This window comes from Aulostomus chinensis, chromosome 12 (genome assembly GCF_037954235.1).
Source record: "Aulostomus chinensis isolate RoL2024-O1b breed Wild chromosome 12, RoL_Achi_v1.0, whole genome shotgun sequence".
Classification (NCBI taxonomy): Eukaryota; Metazoa; Chordata; class Actinopteri; order Syngnathiformes; family Aulostomidae; genus Aulostomus; species Aulostomus chinensis.
Window position 1 is genome coordinate 18,086,571 of NC_141331.1, and position 14,767 is coordinate 18,101,337.

The 14,767-nt window shown below is 40.7% G+C and overlaps 1 protein-coding gene across 3 annotated transcripts in view; it reads right to left on the reverse strand.

Annotated features, from left to right (window-relative positions):
- osbpl6 (oxysterol binding protein-like 6) overlaps positions 1-14,767 on the reverse strand; it is a 36,788-nt gene that overhangs the window by 4,383 nt on the left and 17,638 nt on the right. The window contains exons 7-21 of one of the 3 annotated variants that reach the window (XM_086220617.1): positions 13,561-13,705; positions 13,297-13,400; positions 12,226-12,318; positions 11,091-11,259; positions 10,131-10,261; positions 7,602-7,709; positions 7,100-7,231; positions 6,335-6,422; positions 4,666-4,919; positions 3,673-3,810; positions 2,918-2,951; positions 2,633-2,711; positions 1,018-1,162; positions 798-942; positions 561-687 (exon numbers count right to left, since the gene is read on the reverse strand). In XM_086220617.1, the coding sequence (XP_086076743.1) occupies positions 561-687; positions 798-942; positions 1,018-1,162; positions 2,633-2,711; positions 2,918-2,951; positions 3,673-3,810; positions 4,666-4,919; positions 6,335-6,422; positions 7,100-7,231; positions 7,602-7,709; positions 10,131-10,261; positions 11,091-11,259; positions 12,226-12,318; positions 13,297-13,400; positions 13,561-13,705 (1,892 nt within the window). Of the gene's footprint in view, positions 1-560; positions 688-797; positions 943-1,017; positions 1,163-2,632; positions 2,712-2,887; positions 2,952-3,672; positions 3,811-4,665; positions 4,920-6,334; positions 6,423-7,099; positions 7,232-7,601; positions 7,710-10,130; positions 10,262-11,090; positions 11,260-12,225; positions 12,319-13,296; positions 13,401-13,560; positions 13,706-14,767 lie in introns of all 3 variants that reach the window. The other 2 variants (XM_086220616.1, XM_086220618.1) reach the window with 2 other exon arrangements.

The following is a 14,767-nucleotide window of genomic DNA, read 5'->3' on the forward strand; positions in this document are numbered from 1 at the left end:
TCAAAAACAGATAATAAATCAAAGTAGAGCTTGAGGTGATGGCAGCGGCATGATTACATGAGGGCTTCTGGGTCTGCTCCACCCTCCCACCATCTAATAATCATTAGTGACGATCACCAATAATCAATTTAAAATTAGAACATTTGCTGGTGTTTGATTGATGATGGCAACCCTGTTGACCACATAGAAACATTGATTTCGATGAAACTGCATGTTTCCAGTTCCTTTTATTTTACTTTTCAGTCAATCCCGTCTAACCAGTTATTCTCTTGATCAGGTGATGTGAAGGTTTTAAACTCGAGGTCAGAGAAGTTCCTCTTCTCTGCTGCATTAATGCTTCTCTATATTGTAAGTAAAGAGGTGTGAGGCTTCAAAAGCCACAGCATATTAACACAGAGCGTTGCATTTAAATGACAATTGTTTTCAGCCACCACATTTATCAGTGGCAGGTTGTTCATATCCCATGATCGGCGAGGTACGACAGGCTTCATAAGCGCAGTTCTCTACGCTGGTTGATAAATGTATACTCGTCATATTGGTGGAAAGTGTAGATGCTGTACCTTTGATCGGGCCTGAATCGTGCATCTGTCCGCGGCAGAACGTCTTTCAACTCAGGACAAAGCTCGTTCAGTTCGATGGCGAACCTGGTGAAGCCATAGTAGAGCTCATAGTCCGTGGGCATGGAGCCTGAGGAGACAAGAACCAAACCGTCTCGCTTTTAAAAGCATCACAGTGTGAGGAAACTACAATCCAGTGAGCGTGAGGTGCCCAGCTGTGACTGAGGCCCAGGAACCTACCGGGCCTCCAGACACATTTGGCAGAAGGTCGGACACCACAGTAAAGGCCCTCGTGCCATTTTCCAAAAAGTCTGTGGATCACTTTCCCTTCTTGGTCCATCACAAATCCTTGAACCTCATTGACGTTGGAGCTCCAGTAGTTTCCCTGAAAGACCGACACGGCAGCGTCATTGTAGGCGTACGCAGCTTCATAAAGTCTGAGAGCAGCTCAGTGTCGTACCTTGATGAATGTGAGTTTGCAGAGACAAGCGCTGCTCTTGGTGTTTCTGATAGTGATCTCGCCATAATGTTCAATCCAGCGTCGTCCGCTCAGGATGTTGTGCACACATGTGGTGACTTTGTTCCACTCGTAGTGATCGCCAAACCTACAGAAACACAATTAATCGGCTTGAGTTGCTGCTGAGCCTAGATGATAACTAATCTTTCAGATCTTAACATGAGGGCTTAATAAATGCACAGCCATTCTGTCAAATGTGTCACCTTGCTCTGTTCTTTCTACCGCATTCCAGCAAGACTGATCAACAGAGATTTTTGTGCGTTAAAAATAGAATTAAGCACCTCCTCAAATCTCCCCATCAGGGAGATTATTTGGAACTCCTTATAGGTTCCTCTGGCCCACATCAGCACATGGACTCGTTTAGAAATGCGTGTTTATGATGAAGCCGTATAACTTTGGATCTTTTCTAGAGGACACGACAGAGTGCTGCTGGATGATGGTTTTTTTTTTTTTGCAGTACGACCTGGAAGTAAGCATCGGCATGAGTCCCCTCGACCAAAAGCCGATGAGATTTTTACATTGGATTTTGGGTTATTCAAGAACAAGATGTGCTTTTGTTTTGGACCACAGATGCATGACTTCCACGTCACCACAACTACATTCACGCTTCTTCTTTCGTCCTCTATGTGTTCGGTGTAGCGTGATGATTCCGAAACAACCTCTGTAGTCTTGTCTAACTACTTCTTAGAAGCCTGAGAAAACAAATAAAATCCTTCCAATTCATGGGTGCTGTTTACTGACATATCAGTATTCATACCATAGAACATTAAATATCTGAGGCTTCTGTTAATCGCAGACCTTACACTATTTCAGGTATTTAATCAAAAATCGTTTCAAATAATTTGATACGAGGGAATGCGCAGAGCTTGAACAATGCTAACAATTGTTGTTATGCTAACAACAACAATGCAGGGTTTTAGGGCTCATTTCAAAGAGAAATATCAAGGTTTTACACTCCACAACAACTCTGTTACTGATGAGAAATGATTGCTGATCCAAACTTTAAATTTGGGTCTTAATAGACATATTATTGAAATTCTCTGTTTTCTGATTATTGAAAAAAACATACTCATGAGTGCAAAGGAACTGAAACATCAACATATACTATTGAATTGCCTGAAGGGATAAAATCTAGGTGGCACGGTGGTGCAGTGGTTCGCACTGTCACCTCACAACAAGAAGATTCTGGGTTTGAGTCCCGGCTCCATCACAGGGTCTTTCTGTGTGAGTCTCCATGTTCTCCCTGTTCCTGTGTGGGTTCTCTCTGGTACTCCAGCTTCCTCCCACAGTCCAAAGACATCAAGAGGGGACGAGGCTGATTGATACTCTAAATTGACCGTAGGTGTGACTGTGAGTGTGAATGGTTGTCTGTCTCTATGTGTTGGTCCTGAGATGGACTGGGGACCTGTCCAGGGTGAACCCCGCCTCTCACCTGAAGGCTGCTGAGATAGGCTCCAGCCCCCCCATGACCCTTAACAGGATAAGTGGAAGAAAATGGATGGATGGATAAAATCTATTGTTTTGTTTCAATCATAGACTTGGCAGCAAGATGAGTTACCTGGGAATCATGAGATTCACTGTGCCGATTGGTAATATCTCCATTGATTTTCCCCAGAATTTGTTTTTCCATCTAACATCTGAAAAACAAAAACAGGGAGAAAAAAACAAAACATTACAACTCTTAAAATGGTTGTATTTACTCTCAAATAATGAATGAAGAAAAACAACAACTATCAAACTTCCCCAGAATATTAGCGAGGCAGCTTGAGCTAAACTAGTTCCCATGTGGGAGCTAATTAGGCGGCTCATCTACCTTGCCAGAAGGTGAAGTTCTTGGACTCACAGTGGCAGGCGGAGACGGGAGGATGGTGGCTCACCTTTGAGAAAAGATCAAATAAACAGTCTGACAGCTGTTTCTGTCCAGGTTACACATCACACACACACAATCTCAACCGCCAGAATCATCTGCTGGTTTGATCTGACTGTCTTTTGCTTTTCTGTCTTAATGTCAGATTCTAATGCAGGGGCTTTAGAAGAAAAAAAAATCCTTCAAATATGTGCACTTACTGTAGCGCTCTTTGAGTTACTGAACCAAATACGGATAAATTGTTCCTCCATGTCTGATTCTAGTGTGCGGCCTTGACAAATTCTGTAACAGGTGAGGGATGATAATAATAATAATAATAATGGCTGAATAAATGTTCCAAGTCCTCGTCAAATTTATTATCCAAAACAATCCTGCCTTAATTCCTTTGTAACACCACAAACACTGTGTTTTCAAAAACTGTAGTTTCTAAGAGTGAAGTGAATGTTTAAGAGCGCGGATTACCACTCCCTAAAAAAGAATAGAAATCTACCAGTTTGTAAGACAACTGGTCAAACTCCATCTACTGATCCTATGAAGTGAGGTTTTTTGTTTTTGTGTAAGCTGGTCAAGTATGAGTGACTGAGGTCAAATACTGAATGGTGTATTTCAATTTGTCCATCAACAAAAATAAGCTGTGGACACACTGCCATCTCTGTGAAATACCAAGAGACTGATATAACAAAGCTGCTACTGATGATGTATCAGAGATCATTTAGAGTGAAAGAATGTACCTGTTCAGAGAAGAAACAGAAGCCCTTGTCTTCTCGAATACATTCATACGTCTCTCCGAGTAGAGGGTTGAATGGCTTACTTCCTGCTCTGTAGTAGGTAGATGAGTAGCCTGAGACAGCAAAAGCAGCGACGAGAACCTGTTCAAATAACACAGCCGACAAAAACAAGGAGGGATTAACGGGTTCATATTAACAGGCTTTGTCGTGAATAAGCCAAATATCAGTATTCATTGAGCTGTATCAAAAAGATGGAAGACAGATTGGAGGCTCCAAGGTCGACAGCTGCAGCACAGACAGCTTCCAGCGACGCCACTGACGGAGACTATTTACGACGGCTTATGACTGCCAATGTCACCTCACTTACAGACAAGCAATATGTGAAGACGACTGGGATTAGCTCCTCATGGTTCTAGGCCTCCGCCTTTACTTTATATTCTTTAAAATCCCATGAAATATGTGGCATTGATGGAATTCAACAAAAGGTAAAAGTGTAACCCTCTGTTCCTTAGTTATGGTCTTGAATTGTGGTCATAAACATGTCTTTTTGCAGAACGAAGTTGAAGTCTGACATTGTAGATATATTATATATTATTGTCTAGAGACATTATATAATTTTCACCACTTAGTTTTATCCTAGCAGACGTTTGTGAGAAATGTATTCCTGAACAGGAGGTTATTGAGCGCCACCTTCTAAGTGCTGGTTTGTGCTACATGAGACAAACGGAAGTTTTCCTGAAATACTGCATGTAGAGAGTGCAGAGAGAGTAAATGAGGTCGGCTCAACCTTTGACCACCAAATTCTCAGCAGTTTAGCCAGGATTCCAAGTGATAGTTTCTACCAAAATTGATGAATAGAAAATGAAAATGCAGCAGATGAAGTTACCAGTACACTTGAACATCTTTTACAGAAGAAGCCACTCTTCTCTAGAGGAGCATTAAAGGGTCATTAACTTGATTAAGATCTGAGTCAGTACTTGAGAGCTCCTTCTTTACCATGCGTTCAAAGGGATCCTCGGTCTCAGCAGCCTTGTCCAGCAGCTCGCTGTACTCCAGCTCCTCACACATACGCTGCAGCGTGTTGAGCGGCTCGTTGAGCTCCACAGGCATGGACACCTTCGATAGGTCCTTACCGATGTTGTTCCTCAAGATGTTCCAGAGGTTGATGTTGCTGGTATCGGGACACGGGGCCGGCAGGCAGGTACGCCGGCCATTACGGAAGGCACAGCCAGCAAAGTCTCCGTTGGCAACTAGGAACAGAAAACGATACTTCTTAAACCTGTAGTCACTGTTACTGCCCTCGTTAAAATGTATGTCAAGATAAAAGAGAAAAGGTACTTAACAAAAAAATCTAAATGCATCAAATATCATAAAATGGAGGACTTTGAGGTGGAAATAATGATAGGACGTAAATGAAACAGGTGAAATCAACAGAGACACAGAATAGGAACATAGTACCATCAAAATCCTTTAAATGTTCCTCCCAACCACCTGAGTTAGGGCTCCATTATCGTCGATCCAATCAGGCCACAAAATCTCTCAGAACCTGATGCTTGTTTCTCCAGTTAAAACACGTGGCCAACAAATGAATTCTACTAAAACAGGCCAAAATTTTTGGAAGGTACCAAACCTTCAGGAATATAGATTCTGGATCACAGATCCAGAGTACAATCCAAATCATTTCCAGAACCTTTTCTCTGTCAACCACTTCACATGGACCCCAGACATTTGTTTAAAATCTGTCTATGACACGACAAAGATAAATATCCCTTATAGCTTCGCACCACCAATGGTCTAAAACAATCAGAAGAATGTAAAAATTGATCCAGATCTCCTCTAAAAGGCATTCACTTGTTCCTTGCAGTGTTACTTACTTGCAATATTACCTACTGTCCTCTCAATTTCAACAAATCCGTTCAGTAGTTTTAAGGTCTAAACAATGATAATAAAGAAATAAAAACAGAACTCAAGTAAATCAGGATGAGATCTATGTTACGAGTGTGTTTTAAGAAAAGGTTTCAAAGATGATCCTGATTCAGCAGCAGTTTGACCCCCCCTCACTGTGAAACTGCTGATTCATCACAGTATTCAAATCGCTCTATTAGTCTGGAGCCTCGTCTAAGACCACTTTACCTCAGGAGACCTTACGGTGGGCTACTTCTCTCCAGCTCAGCTTCTGGAATCACATCAAACCCCTCCACCACATAAAGCTGGCCATCCTCAGTTTCTCCATTCAGAAGTTGATTATTTATTTGCTTTTTACAGAATCCCTAATGATTTTTCTATTGCCAGAGAAAACGGTTGTGGCAGGTTTCCAGATCTTCCTGACTGGAACACTGCGTATTTTCACTCCATGAGCTATAATGTAACTGTGTGGGATGTGACAGAGATGGAGGAGGGAGATTCCATCTTCTCTTACTCACCCAGCTTTCATAAAACCCCAGCAAAGAGAGAAGCCTCTGCCCCAGTGATGAATGAGCTTGCCAGTACCATACCAGTGTGTGTGTGTGTGTGTGTGTGTGTGTGTGTGTGTGTGTGTGTGTGCGCGCGCGTGCGTGCGTGCGTAGTGTAGGTTATGGAGGAGGAAACCCTGTTATATTATGCTCCCCTTTCACTCTAAGCCTAGAGATGGGTAATGTTGGTTAGTGTGAGGGTGTGGACCTACTTTGTCTGGAGACATTATCGGTCACGCTGGCGTTGTCCTCAGAAATGTTATCGCTCACATCGCTGACGTATGACTCATCGTCTGAGCCCTGTGAGGTGAACAGGTACATGTATATTAGGATCTAACTGACAGACTTAGCCACCCATGCTAACAAGGCAAACAAGCTATCAATCCCAATGCAGTAATAACAAGATCAGACGCTGCAGCACTTTCATGTTATATCTGGCAATGACAATGAGGCCGATGATACAGCCTGAAGAGCATATTGTCACCACTTGCTCTAATAGCCTCCATTACCGTCGCATGCTAAAGGTTTGGCTAACAATGGGCCTGCTGTCCAGCTGCAGGATGGGAGTGATGGATTTCCCTGGTGAGTAATCCTTCAACATGGCTCAATGAACACTTGTGCAGCAACAATCCATAATGGCTCCTGAGAGGCCACATATATCTGGAGCTGGCTAACAGGTGTTACAAGTGTCAGAAATGATGAATATATGTTCAGCACTGTCTTTTGAAACATAGCTAGAAGCTACAAGTCTTGCGAATAAAACACAAGATATAATTCTAAGAGAATAAGAGGTATTGCAGTGCAGACTGAGAAGAGACCCTTTGTGTGGCTTTCTTTGATTGAGTTTCCGTTACAAGCTCTCGTTGATTGCTGACTAACTCCAGCTCCACACACAACCATTGCAGTGTGTCGTTTTATTCCCATCTCACCTCCCCATCATCCAAAATCCCATTTCAGCCACCCTCAACCCATTATACCTCATTCTCTGACGAGCTGGCTGAGAGAAGCACTTCCTGGGCATCAAAAAACTCAGAGACAGACTCCGACATGGAGAGTCGGCTCTCATTAGAGGCCTGCTGAGTCAGAGGGATCCCCATCTGTTCCACAGCCTGCCGACAAACACAAGGAAGCACATGAAATGTTCCTGACATGACGACAGGTTTAAAGACCTGAGGACAACACAGATTCATTTTGCAGCATGTGTATCCTTGCGTGAGGGCTAACTCTCGTCCATTTTTAATTAGTCATTTTTCCATTAACCTTGATGTCAGGTTCTCCATAGAATAGTGATCATTTAAGCTCACCTGCCAGGGTCTACTGGAAAACCAATCACTCTTTAAAGACAGGAATCAATAATGACATTAACAAACGGAGGAAGCAAACACCACAACTACCTGGCCAGCCTTGGAGTCTGGTGTTTCATTGATATCTGAGTCAGAAATTGGCGCTGTCGGTGACATCGCGAGCAAGGCAACGTACCTCATCAGGCGTGGAGATGATGTTGACGCTGACCACTTGTTCAGTCAGGACTGATTCAGAATGGATGCGGTTCAGTCGGGTTCGAAGTTCTGCATTTTGGGACAGGGCCTGGGTAATAACAATTTATTGTTTTAACATTCTGAATAAAATTGTATGTTCATATTTCATTAAAAAAATGTACCTAAGCCTGTTTTTAAAAAAGGGGGGGGGGGGGGGAATCCTTTTACTTGAAAAAAAAAGGCCACACAATTAAAGAGGGAAGAACTTGAACGGACGGATTTTTTTCAGCCATTGCAAATTAAAAAATTTAAACATATAATAAGTAGTTGTTTTTTTTTTTAAAGAAGTTCGTCAACATTTCTGACTCAAATTCTTCTGGTAAAAACCATCAAGTTCACAAATGTACTCAAGTTACTGCACTTGTTTTTCCACGCACAAACGGTGGCTATTAGAGCTTCATACTTCTTGTACACATCTTTGTGGTCATGATGTCCTTTCAGAGGACCTGGAGGTCTCATTGCATCAAAGTACATACTTCTCCTTCCAAAAAGAGCCCTGGCCAAACATGTAACGTAATTTTGCTATCATGTTGCTGTTTTTTTCCTCTGATGCAATGAAAAAAATGTTTGGTTTAGCTATCCACTCGATGTGCAGCATTTTGACATATTGAGGTGCACGACCACGGCCAATCATCTTTATTTATTGGAATTGTTCAAATTATTACTGCCGTCAATATTGATATTATTTTTTGTTTATATGTACACGTGTTAATTTATAGATGATTTACACTGATTTGTTTCTGTGTTAATTTGCACTGAGGTGGAACTATTTTTGTGGTTATGTTTTCAAAGACACCTTTCTTGAGGCACTCCTAAAGAAATACATGGAAAAAGATGTTTCTGTAATCTGCAGCGTGCAAGTTTTGTTGATTTGTCTTTAAGAAACGGAAATTGTGCAACTTGGCTGTGTCATGTTCACATAACATTTTTCAAAACTTCTTCAAAAAGAGGTTTTTTTCTTTTGGACTCATTCCCTCTTGGTTTGATGCCTCCAGAGAGATGTGTTTGGGTAATCCATTTTATTTGTCATTTCTTTTTGTTGTTTTACGGATTGTTTATGAATATATATATATATATTTGTACTGTCATTAAGTGAAGAGTTAGATGGTGATCAAAGTTGTTAGTAACTGTGTAAGAACCGTGGAGTCATGTATTTCCTGGAGGAAGTTATAAGAATACTATATTTTACAATAAAACCTCCATTTTGCTGATAATTCATTGCGCATACCTATTTTCAAATTAAACAGCTACATGATCAAATGGTAACAGCTTAAACATTTCTGGAAGGATTTTAATGTCAGCCTATTTCATAAACAAAGGCTTGATGACCTCCCTGCTTTGTATCTTTGTGACCATTTATATAATCTAAAAGTATATATATCTATATCTATATCTATATCTATATCTATATCTATCTATCTATCTATCTATCTATCTATCTATCTATATATATATATATATATATATATATATAAAAATGTACTTGTATATACCTAATACCTGAACTGTTTTGTCCCATCAACTCCCGACATAAATATCTGGCTCGTTATTTGCCAAATGCTCAGCCTTCTTGTTAATGATGTCTGTCGTTTGAAGCTGAGCATGTGGTGTAAAGAGTCGTTTCCAAAACTAAAAACCGCCTCAGCCGATAACAAGGCAATTAGAGTGATGAGACTAAAAAACTGTGAAGCTACAAGAAGTAAAACCAAAGCAGAGACATTAAATGCTGCAGTCTTTGTCAGTTCACTCAAAAAAAATCAACTAATCGCATACAAGATTCGCTCACGTCTGGTTGATCATAGCTGTTATCAATATTTGTGTACATATTTAAAGTCAAGTGACAAAATGACAAAAAAATAATAATAATCCCACCATAACTTCCTCCAGGGATTAAAACAGACAGCATCAACCATGACGACATCTTCCCACAGGACGTCACCATTAAAAAAACCTCTGACCTCCAGCTCGTGACATCATCGTCACAAAAGCATCCAATTAGGAACGAGGCAGAGATAAAGCAACAGCAACATTTTACCAATGAGATATGAACTGTTAGCAGAGCAACAGTGCAATTACAGTAAGTCACTGGGGCAGAAAGGCAGGCCCGAGGAACGCCACTAATGAAGTGCACGCAACATTTCTCTCCCTCTCGACAATTAATAAGAGAAAGATGATTTGACTTTCACGACTCACTTGCCACTGCCACACATCATTTTTTAAATTGTGATGACTGTGACCGCTCACAACATAGTGCAGCTTGTGTGTTTCACCCAAGTGAATATCACAAGATGACAACTACAAAATGGGTGTAAGTTAAATCACTCACATTTTACCGGTAATTCCCTCAGTTATGTCCCGGTAATTATATGTCCACACAGCAGCACACTTAGCATTTGGAATATTAAGCCGCAAAATATGTCTGCCAGGGGAAAAGAGGCATCATGGATAATGGTTGTGGACAGCTCATTACCTGTGACAGAGACTTCCTGAGAGAGTTGATCTGGGCTGACTGGTCCGACTGCTCCTGGTCAGACAGAATCTGTTTAATCTTCTCTTTCTCTATCGCCACCGTGTTGAAGGCTGACTTCAGCAGGGAGTGAACTACAGAGTGACAGGACAAAAGGAAGTAATGATCATTCCAAATGCAGCATTGCGGGTTTTTCTCAGTTGCTTTGGCTCAATACTCAAATGAAATCTCTTCTTCGTCTTTGTTTTGGGATTTTATCTTGCTTGAACACGGACTTCAAACGTTCAAGAACGTTTTTCTTTAAAATGATGCATTTTCCAAAGTATTTACAGATTTGTATCGCTGGCCCTAAATTCGACAGTATATTTCACAATGAAAAATATTTCAAATCACACAATAACCTTTGAACACAACAAGCTGTAGGGCCGTTCCATATTTTATTGTCCATGACATATCACTACAAATCCTACCAGTACTCAGAATTTTTCATATCATGATTGTTGTGCTGCAATAAGTATGTTTGAACCATCTAAATATGATTTGCCCTACAGAGGCTGAGAAGGGCCATGCTTTTAGTCAAGATCAGGAATTAATTCTTGCATGAGATAATTAAGCTCATTTGAGATAATGCCTGATCTTAATGATTAACTTCTGATTTTGAGATAAAGGCATTAAAGAGCAATTACAAGCACAACCACACCCAGCTTCAGTTCCTTTACATGGACATGTAATATATTCTTGTTTGCAACTTGAACTTTTTTTAGCCCATTAAATATCTACAACAGCAAACCCTGGCTTACTTATAATGTAGGATTTTCTAAAGGTACAACAAACATTTTTTTGGCTTACACCATAGCGATAGGACATACAGAAATAAGACACGTCCTTTGAGATTTAGAAACACACCACATGAAGACTTCTTAATAACCTGTGGAGCAGCAGTCATGTATGCTGCCTGCCTACCTTTCTGTGCAATGGTGCAGAATTCCTCCTGAAGTCTAATGTAATCACTGGCACACTCGACGCTGTCCGTCAGCCTGGAGACGGGGGGCTGGTAGTCCACCAGCTCTGCACACAAATTGGGGTTGGATGAATGGAGACGGACGGGGGACATGCTGGCAGAGAGAGGGACCTAGAAGAGATGTCAAGAACCACTGTCAATCATCTGAGAGCCCCGTTAGTGTAGGGGGTGATCTAGAACTAACTGTATACAACAATAGAATTAATTTTGCATGCTTCTTTGAAATCATATTAACCATTGAATTATTCACCCTACTGCTGATGTTCTTTTTCTGAGGGCGTGCCGTCCTGAATCGCTTCTCATCCAAAAAGGTTGTATCACTTTGTCTTTTTGATATGTAGCTGAACATCTTTTACAATTAAACACCAACATCCTGTTCATCTTTGACTTGTTATCTCAAGAAATCCCAGATGTAGTTTAAGGAAAAGGCTTTATATCCTACAGCTTTTCACTTGAGTAAAGAATTGGAGTTTGAAGTAAAGCATCAAACAACCATGAAAGTGTATGAAAGCACATTTCAAGTCTTGTCAGGAGGTACAGATCAATGCTTTCAGCAAAAATAAGAGCAAATTAGCAAGATGAAAAAAATAAAGCTAAGGCCACAACACAACAAATGAGGGAGCGTAGTTGCAGTGCAGCTTGAATTTAAAACAAAAGATGTGAAAGAAAAAGGAAAAATGATTTTACCAGTTGCGTATGTGTGTTGTGACAACATTCCAAGTATAAAGAGCTCGCAAGACAGTGGGATTTAATTTCATGCTGACTCGAGTACAAGCTCATAGAAGATGGTGTTAAAAAAACTAACCATTCTTATAGCAATACGTTACGGTATGGAGAATACTTTTTAACTATTCAAATAGAAATTTAATAAAGCAATGAATTACAATAGGCTCTATTTATTTGTTATATTTTACATCTTATCCTGTGTTTTCATGAGAATCTTTATTAATGCACTGCATTAAAATCAAACTGCACAGAAATCCTTCACAGCTGCAAGAACGAAACAAAATCCTCGCATCAGTCCGTGACGTGTATCTGTGTGTTCATTTGGCAGAGTAGAAATTTAAGTCAAGGTACCTGAAGCTGGAATTTGACATCTTTTCCGACACTTTTTGTTCTCCATCTTCTGTTCAAGCGCTTTTCTTTCTTTGACAATTCTACACAATTGGTCTATGTGGCAAATGTGGAGCAAAATGTGATTAATAGGACAAACACATTACAAACAAAGCAAAAGTTGGTTGCACAGATTGTGAAACTGCCAACAAAGACAAGAACCCCACAAATGAGTTGCAAACAAAATTCGGAGGCAAATGGAGTGAGTGTTAAAATAATTCAGCCAAAAGTCTCAATTAAAAACAAAGCACAAGCGATTATCCGTTGGAGAAGCAGGCAGCTGATTTGTATACATTACTGATCTTGTCTGTCCAGACCAGGTGTCACCAACCTTTCAAATGCAATCTATGAGACGATTCAAGTAAATCTTTAACAGTAGACATGCATTAGGTCTAATGAACCTGCAGATGCAGCATCAACCCTGCCCAAAATAGCCATGTTGCTGCCCTGTATTGATAGAAGTCACATGGGAAAACAAAATGACTTTGTGTCTGGGTCAATAACGTTAGCTGGACGGAGTTAAACTGATGGGGCTAAAGTGGTTGACTGTGAGCATCCAAAGAGATGATGTGAGGCACACACAGCCTGATGAGCTTTACCGCATCTGCAGGAACTGCATCTGAATGATGGCTGCTTCCAACTTAGACTTAGAATAAACGGATTAAAGTAATGCCGAAGCAACAACATCGTGATGCAGGTTTGTGCAAAGAATGAATTAATGCTTGGTCACGTCCTTCCCGAAGAGAAGATGACAAGCAAACAACTTTTAAAATGCTTATCTTTTGAAGGGAGTTTGGATTTGATAAGCTACAGTTAAGGTGACGAGATGTGATTCTTAAGTTTTCTCTATTGACAACTTGTGCTATTTTGAGTTAGGAAAGGTTTTGTAACCTCTGGTCCAGACGGATGATACTGCTGAGGTTGAATGCACACACCACCATTGTTACCTGAGCAGTACAGGCCTCATCTCCACACATACCCAAACAACCTTCGATGCACTTTTAAACAAAACCTTTCAGTGAAACGGTGTTTAACCTGCATATCTGTGAAGTTGGGTGCTGACTGTGTCCTTTGTAGAATCTCCAGACTCTGCAATAACCGGCTCAGCTCGGTCAGGTTGGACTGGCACCGCGCAAGCTCTGAAAGTTAAATTCAAACCCGCGCACAAACACATTCAGTCATGAAATGCAAGATCAGTGCTGCTATCACAGTTGGAGAGAGTTGGCGAGAGCCACAATTTAATTCACACCTTTTTTTAAATCAAATTTGTTCCCAGCATAAGGAGAAAATTGCACTCACCTTCGGCGCATTTGTCCATCTCCTCGGACTCCTGCAGCCAAGCAACCACCTTGCTCTGACCGTTACTATAGGAGATGGGTAGGCTGCTGTTACTGCTGTTACTGGGGACCACCGGCTGCCACGGCAAGCTGCTCGGCTTGGCCTGCTGCAAGGTGATACCAGTATTCAGATGATCGAGATGTTTTTGACAGTAAAATAAGCATGTACATTTCAAGGGGATGCTTTCGGACTAAATGTATTTTTCAAACCAAAACTCAGGTTGGAACCAAAATTCACATTGTCCTCTATTTCCATCATCACACGTTGTTTCTAAGAGTTTCACTCCTTCTATCAGGGTTCCTATGGAAAACTCTAGCCAAATGATGGCTCCAGATGAAAACAAAACAAAACAAAATGTGAGGTGGGTCAGCAGTCTGTTAAACAATGAGTCATAGACTGGTGTCTGGGCAAAAGGTCTGACTCGCATTTTTCATTTGCTTCATAATATTTCAGCAGTGACTCTGAATTACTATGAATTCTAGATGCCGATATTTCAACAGGCTTCAAACAGGTACAGCACGTTTGCTCTAGAACATGTGAGACACATTTGAAAAATGGCAAAATGTTCCCGGCCGCAAGTTTATGTCTTCAAATGTTCTTTCAATAAAGTATCAAACAACTAAAAACATTTATATCAAATTATATATTTTTTATATTATATATAAATTATATTGTTTTCATGTAAAACAGAAACATCATGCTCATTATGTCAGGATGAAGCGATGCGTTTGACTCTCTGCTGTAGTGCTGTACTTATTCACCTTTATTAAGTTTGTTCAGGAGACCTTGAATATTTTCCTCTGGAAGTCTCTGATGTAGCAGTTCATTCTGACTCTGGGATTACAGGCTTTTATTTAAGCTCTTCTACTGGGAGGGTTAATCAGCTGCTTTGAATCCAGATCCCACATATCACCTTTAATGGCCTGCATGAGGCACAGAGTCACATTCCCTGGAGAAACTATGCTTTCATATTAATGTGCACACTTTAGACAGTCTGACAAGGAACAGGGGTTCACAATAGGGTGCCAAACTTGTACTTTTACAAGTACCAAATGAATTACATACCTACAAGTCAGTACAGATTCATATTTCACGAGCTAAATTTTGCACATTTGCAGACACGCAGCTGTACTCTCTCCTCTCCTGAATAAGTATTTGGTAGGAAATT